The sequence below is a fragment of the Melanaphis sacchari genome, unplaced genomic scaffold, assembly GCF_002803265.2.
Source record: "Melanaphis sacchari strain LSU unplaced genomic scaffold, SCAv2.0 Contig128_pilon_pilon, whole genome shotgun sequence".
In the NCBI taxonomy this organism is placed as follows: domain Eukaryota; kingdom Metazoa; phylum Arthropoda; class Insecta; order Hemiptera; family Aphididae; genus Melanaphis; species Melanaphis sacchari.
In genome coordinates, this window is record NW_020270519.1 from 140,392 (window position 1) to 148,286 (window position 7,895).

At 22.4% G+C, this 7,895-nt stretch overlaps 1 protein-coding gene across 3 annotated transcripts; it reads right to left on the reverse strand.

The window, feature by feature from the left end:
* Window positions 1–3,061: 3,061 nt before the first annotated feature.
* On the reverse strand, window positions 3,062–7,895 carry LOC112591038 (heat shock factor protein). Of its 3 annotated transcripts, none has more exons than XM_025334683.1 (12): window positions 7,807–7,895; window positions 7,587–7,743; window positions 7,330–7,435; window positions 6,542–6,678; window positions 6,265–6,459; window positions 5,481–5,621; window positions 5,290–5,399; window positions 4,784–5,215; window positions 4,201–4,353; window positions 3,712–3,814; window positions 3,579–3,645; window positions 3,063–3,332 (listed from the first exon to the last, which is right to left on the reverse strand). In XM_025334683.1, exons 2-12 carry the CDS (start codon window positions 7,695–7,697, stop codon window positions 3,103–3,105), a joined length of 1,785 nt encoding a protein of 594 aa, XP_025190468.1. In that variant the 5' UTR covers window positions 7,698–7,743; window positions 7,807–7,895; the 3' UTR covers window positions 3,063–3,102. The 3 variants fall into 3 exon arrangements, with proteins under 3 accessions (XP_025190469.1, XP_025190468.1, XP_025190467.1); XM_025334682.1 differs by having other exon boundaries at window positions 7,800–7,885; XM_025334684.1 differs by having other exon boundaries at window positions 3,062–3,332; window positions 4,267–4,353; window positions 7,587–7,860.

Below are 7,895 nucleotides of genomic sequence, written 5' to 3' on the forward strand. Positions count from 1 at the left end.
GTACAAACATTGAAAGATAAAAATTTTATTATTCCCAAAGGTATATGGTCATTATATTTATACATATATATTTATATTAATATTATTCAATTTACTATTTTAACATAATTCAACGTTCACGTAGCATCCCAATTACACCTACTGTGTTGATTTATTGTTATATAATATTGCGTAAGTAAATATACATAATATTATACTATATTTTAATACTCTCATCGTTGCCAATCGCGTCTGGCTTCCAAGTCGACTAGAAATAGACGGAAAGCAAGGTTTTCGAATTAATTTGACGTATCTACCTCGAGTATTATGTCAAAGGCGTATAGCGTATAGGTCTGCCCACCAAACTATTAATTATTATGTATTACATAATACAATTCATGTACCTACTTATACACTAAAACGTCTAAAAAAACATAATTACATATACATGGACCTTCTAACATTTTTTTTTTTTAAAAAAATCGATTAATGTAGAATACCTAATTATTATAGTAATATAGGTTATTTAAAATAATTTACTAGCACAATTTCAAAATGTAATTATAAGTATATAGTATTAGGATTCATTTAAATTTTTACGTTCGGGTAAAATGCAGAAATGTTTAATGATCAAGAAGCAGGTAACCGTATTTAAATAATAAATATTCATAGAGTACCTGTACTAAAGAAAATATGAATTTAAAAAAAGAATTTCGATTGAAACCCCTGCTAAATTTTACCATAAAAATTACCTGATGGGTACACATATTTTATTACTATTCCTACAATATTTATTCTATATTCAATGTCCATAACCGAACAAAAAAATAATTTATTTACTTGCATTTTCCACATACCTATTATTCACTAATCAGATTATTAATTAGCTAATACAATTTTGTTCCATTAATTTTTATATTTATATTTTATTGTTAAAGATTGTTGTTACGCTTACAACAAATCATATTTTAATTATAATAGTTACAATATTTATATTTATTTTATTTAAAATTATGTTTTACAAATTTCTTGCAGGGTCTTTTTTGCCAGTATTTTGATACTTTAGGATTCAAACTAATACAAATTATTTTACATAATTCTCATAAACTTATGTCTATTCATAAATAGGTAGGTAGGTTTCTAACTAGGTACTTACCTAACTTTCTTGAATTGTTTTTCAAAAATTTTAAGAGAAGGAAGTTATCAAGTCTTACTGTAATATAGTTAAATACCACATATATAGGTACACAAAATTAAATTACCTACAGTCTATATTTATTGCTAGGCCTCTGCATTAAATTGTTATGCCTAATTTAAAAATTTTACATGGTAAATGATGATCAATGAGTATTTACTATACATTTTTCAGTAAACACTATTTGGATCCATATAAGTGCTCCTAAACATGTAATAAGTCATCTATAACTTATAATAACCTTCCCACATTGAACAGTTTTAAATACAATTAAAATGTAAAAAATCAGTAATATTTTTCGTGAATTTGTTATTGAATTAATTCTTTTTCTTATTTAGAACTTTTAGAGGAATAAAGATACTATTATTTGATACTTTAATGATATAATTTACAAAACTCTAACATGCTCAAAATCTAAAAATTAGTAAAAATACCAAATTAATTTTTAAATTTTTATGAATTCACCGTTTGATAATAATTATCAAATAATTAAAAATAATATTTATCATTGTTATGTTTATTTATTACAACAGAAATTAATTTCTACAAAATCAATTTTGATTATACACGGATAATTTAAATTGAATATTATACTATATACTTGCACATTAATTATTTATAAAAAATGTTTTTTAAATTTATTTACTTTTCTTCTAAAATAATGAAAATATACCCATTCACTATTATATTTTAGAGTATGATAAAATATCCTCTGGAATGGCTTAACCACTTATACAGAGGCCTATCAATGAAAAAAGATTATACAGATTTTTTAATACTAAAAAATCTACATTACTATTTTGTTCTTTGTTCTTTATAGTACACATACCACATACTTTTTAAACATATTAAAAAGACAACGTAATACAATATTACTAAAAATATCAAAGTATAAATTAAGAATTATAGCAAAATTTCAAATGTCAAGTAAAAAGAAACAATAAACACATGAAGCAAACTACTCAACATTTTCAATATATTCCAAATATTATTTATTCTTTATATTATATAAGTTTATTATTGGTCAAGTTAAATACTTAACAATTAAGTTGTATGATAAAGTTTGTCTTATCAGTGTATAATTTATATTTAATATATAAACTTAACTTTACTATAACAACTATTTTTAAACATATATTTACAACAAAACAAAATAATATGTATTAATATATTAAAAATATTTTTTCTTGTACGAGATGCATTTATTGTTAATTAAAATACTAAATATTTTTCATTAAGTCAAAAATATTTAGAATTTTAAATAAATCCATCCAATTAATTTAAACACATCCTACTTGTTAATTGTAATAATAAAATTTTAAAATTTTAATTGTATTAATAATTTTATTTATTAATTAAATATTAAATTAATAATATATTATTGTTGTGTTAATGAATTTAAATAAATCACATTGTTATTTAGACAAAGATAGTTATAAATAGAAACATTTATTGATAAATTAAACAAACTAGGAATTAAATTTATGTATGACAATATATAACAAGTTATACATTACCTATTAATTATAAACTTATATATTTTACATTATTATATTTTAATAAACATATTCATAATTCTGAAATCTGAAACATCGTGAAAATAATAAATAATTTTTAAAAAAAAAGTTATTATATTTTTGTTAATCATTAAAATTAGTTAAATTTGTGAAAATAATAAGTATAAATTTTTAAGATACACAATACAAATCAATAACACTAAACTGAATTGTATTATGTAAATGTGAACTGAGAAAAGAAATGAAGTATAATTAATTTGATAAAAACTAAACTTTACATTAGAAAAAACAAGTTTCCTTTTTTACGATAAAATTTGATCTTAATGACATCAAAATATTAACAAACAAAAAAAAATTTATAAATATACTTATACATATTATAAATTTTATCTATACTTAGCTATGTCTAAATTATTTTTCTGGTGAGGATATACTTGGACAAAGAGGATCAGTATTTAATAAAGAATCAGTTATAACTGGAGTATTTAATATATCATTTTCATATGCTGAATCAAATGACATGGGAGTGTTTGGTATTGTCCAATCTGCTGAAGCTGTCATTAAATCGTTTAGATCATATGTATTTGGTGATAGACATGACACAATTTGATTATCTGGAGTAACATTCAACCCATTTTTGGCTAAAATATAATAAATAATTAACTGTTAAATGTTAAAACAATTAAAATATTTAGAATTACACTTAATTTATATATACATAATAATATTATCATTTCTTATTACATGTGTTATTTATAATCTAATGTTAAATGTGAAACAATAGAAAAGCTAAAAGAACTTAACATTTCCCAAGCTAAACAACAAATTTATACCCTAAATATAAAGATATTATAAATCTTAAATAAAAAGTTAGAATTAATACATACCATCATTAACTGTTTGTTCTTCTGATGTTATAGGCAAATTTAAATTTGTAGGATCATCATTAATAAACTAAATAAAATTTTTTATTAATTTTAAAAACTATTATTGTTGTTACAAACAAAAATTTTTACTTACATTAAGAAACATATTTGCGTCAAATGTGTACTTATCATTTAATCCTTTTAATAAATTTTCCAAGTCAGCTTGAACCAAATCAATTTGTTTAGAAACAGCCTCTCTGTAAAACATAAATAAATAAATAATTTATCTAGAGCATTTGATTGTATAATTTTTTTTTTTTTTTACGCTTGGATTAAAAACTTAATTTCTGATGCAAGTTATACTAGATAGGCTTGTTCTATCATATAAAACAAATTGGTAGATACCAAAAACATCAAGTAATTTATAAATAAGAAATAAGATAAAAAAAACTAAATATACAGTTAATTACTTATTACTAAATATTTTATTTTAAATTTTAAATTTAAGTTAAATTTCTTTAAAATTATTAATTAATAAATGATTGTTCATTTAAAAAATGAAGATTTAATAAAATGTGATAAATGTTAAAACACCATTAATCACCATCCAAAACAAAATAATAGTAATAAGGCAACATCATACTTTTGTATAACATTGTTAAGAAAATTTGGTGATACAGAACTGCTCCCGTCACACTCATTAACTTGCCTAGGTTCTGGATTAGCAAGCTGCATATTATCAGAATTTGAAGTTATTTCATTTTTCCATAGATCATCATCATTATTAGAAATAGTTCTAAAACAAAATAAAAATATAAAAAAAGGTACAACTAAATATTTCAGTATACAATAATCAAATTGTATCCATAATATTTAATGAAAATATAAATTCATTCATTACAAAAAACTTATGATTAATCAGGGAAAGCATTTAAAATAGGTCTTACTGAAAATAAGTCTGTTAAAGTAGATATAATAAAATAAGGATCATCCTGAGAAAAATCATGAAAAAAGTTTGTGACAATAAAGTATTAGGAATAAAATCATATTTTAAATATTTTAAATTTTAAGTTATATAACTTATAAATACAAACATAAATAAATAATTAGAAAGTATCATTACAAAGTCACTCAACAAAATATATCAGATCCTAATTATTATGAGTATTTTACTATAATATTAACAAAAAATAACCAATAGTTATTATATATAAATTTAAACTTACACTTCAGGTTCAATGAAATCTGTGTCAGGAATAGAAATTACTGGTGGATCATCTCCCATTGGTTCTACTTTAATAACATATGGTACTGCTGAAGGTGTAGGATTTTGGTTTTGAACATTATCAGCAATAGTTGTCTTTTTTTTCTTTGAAGGATTAATATCTTTTTTTGTCCTTTTTAAAGATGTTTTATTACTGGTTTTAGTTGTTTTTGTAACTGGGTTAGATGAAGGAACAGTTACAATAGTTGTTTTTGGTTCTAATAATTCTTCAGTAGGGGATACTGACACTTCTCTGATCAAGTCGTCTAAAGGTGAGTTCATTATAATATCATTTGGTGCAAATATTTCTTCAATTGTTGAACCACCAGGACTACTTAACATTTGCGAGACACTACTAGGACTAAGTACTACACCTTCTGGCTCTACTGCTTCACTATAAGAAACAAAATAATAATAGTATATTTATTGAGACAAATTTTATTTTTTATAATGACTTGAAAAAATTACTTAAAAATTTCTCTTTGAGTTCTAACATTTTCGTTAGAGTTAAGAATATCAGCAGCATCTAATTCATGAATAACAGGTCCTGATGATGTAGATGGTTTATACTTTGGATTCTTTAAATAATAAAATATATTTTATAGATATAAAACAAGAACTTTCATTTATATATAGAAAAAAAAATCATGGAAACTTACAGTAAATGTTTCTCCAGAATTTGCTTTTTCTGATGCCTTATGATGCATAATAGGGAGAACATATCTGACATTATTTTTTACTTCTCGGCACAGTGTATTATTAGTACTAGGTTGTCTTAAGGTAACTAAAAATTGGATTAACTGAAATTTAAAATATTTGTATTAAAAATACAATTAATGCAAATAATAATTTTAATTGCTAATAAGACGTTAAAAAAAAATCATGAAAATATATTAAAATTATTTAAGTTTATATAGTAATACTAAGTGACTAATATTAATTTTGATGGATACAACTTCAAATTTAAACATTTAATTGCATATTAATTAACTTCTATATATTAATATAATAGTTTACTATGTACTATTTAGAAGTGTTTGTTAGAAGTTTTATTATACATATATATAAATAATACTATAATTGTATAAAATAACATAAATATTCTAAATTTTTATTTGTTTGTTTTATTGAATTAGTCTTTGACACATTGTTAATACAAAAAAAAAGTAGTCATTGATTTTATAAAAAAGTATTTGACTATTATTTTAAACATAACTGAAAAAATGAGGAACAATTATTATAATCATCATATTAAGTATATATATGTATATAATATTGTACTTATCATAGTTATATGTCATTTTTTTTTCTCTGTTAAAAAGTAAAAAAAGTAAAATATTATCGTAACTTTTAAATTTTTACATAATATTATAAGTAAAATATCTAATAAAATAACACACTTATTAACTAATATTTAAACTATTTGTCTAATTCAATTCAAACCTGATTGAGAATTCTTTGTTGTTTCATATGCTTTTGTCGAATAACTGCTAATTCACGCCACAAACATTCATTTTCATGTTTCATAGCTGTGAATTTGGAATCAAGCATCTTATTTTTATCTTTAACTGAGTTTACTTCTTTTAACAGTGTACTTATTGTTTCAATTGAATCAATATCGGTTTTTATGCCTTGATGCTATTTGAACAATTAATGAAAAAATAAATACATTTAACATTTTATGTTTATAAGTAATAAATTGTGTATAAAGTTTACTCACCAATTTTTCCCCTCTCTTTTGCTTAATTGATAACAATAAACAAGGATGTTCTTTCATAAAATATGGATGAGCATATTCACAAGATGTTCCATGATTAGATGTGTGATCAACATCAGATATTCTTTTACTAAAACCATCTAAAATATAAAATAATACATTACTATACTTTAAAGAATGAATGGCATAAATATTTTTACAATTCTTTATGTTAATTAAAAATTGGAAGCTTATTATTTTGAAATCTTATCACATTAATTAAAAGGAAATTCAAAAATAATAATAAATTTGTTATAAAAAATCAATTTTTAAAAAGTATTTTACTAAGTTGTATACTTATACTAGCTCTATATTATAACATATTAAAGTAACCTCAGATAGTAGACTCTAACACAAGGTTGCAATAATGGATACAGTCAATATATATATAGTGCCACACTCTAGGATGTGTCACTTTATTATTTCAACAACCACATAACTTGCATTTCATAGCTTAACATGAGGCGATCGTCAAAATGAAAATTATGTATAAAAAAATGGGTTTCTTTCTTAAGTTACTCTTAAATGATATAGGGTATATATGACTAATTAAGATAATAATAGATACTTCAAATTTTAACTTGACGTTTGGATAAAACTGTTACTTTTGTAGCTATATTATTCAATAATTCTTTTAATACAGTAACTAGATGACAAATCATTATTAATGTTAGCATTATAACTGCCACACTGAATTTATTTCACTTCAAACTTATTAGGTACTAATAATAATAATAATAAATTTAACTTACATATATGTAACTGCCGTACGAAACTCATAAAGTTATTATGTTTGAAATATCTTGGTAGGACCTTACAGAATTCTACAGGATTATGTATAATAAAACTGTCACCTTCCTAAAAAATAAAAAAAATATACAAGCATTCATAACATGTTATAATATAAGTTTTAACTGCAGGGATGCCTTTTAGGATAAAATATTAAGTTTTATAAAAGGTATCTACCCAAAAATAATATAGAAAAATAAATCAAAATTTGTAAATTTACCTCACTCCATGTAATCACATTATCGGTTTCTTTACTGCAGACCAATGTCCAAAGTTTCCTTAAAAATAAAGAAATCCTTTGGTCGTTTGCAGGATTGTCATCTGGCATCATTTCTTTTTACGACGAACTATGAGTATGTATTAATTATACAAAACGACTGGAATAATTGGATACCATCAATAATAATATAAATGTGTAATAATTGCTACTTACTAGGTACCTTTAAAGTATTATTAGTAAATAGCAGTGCTTTATTTCTCTCTGAGTCGTAACATAAAATATTATATATATTATTGAATTGATATGGTG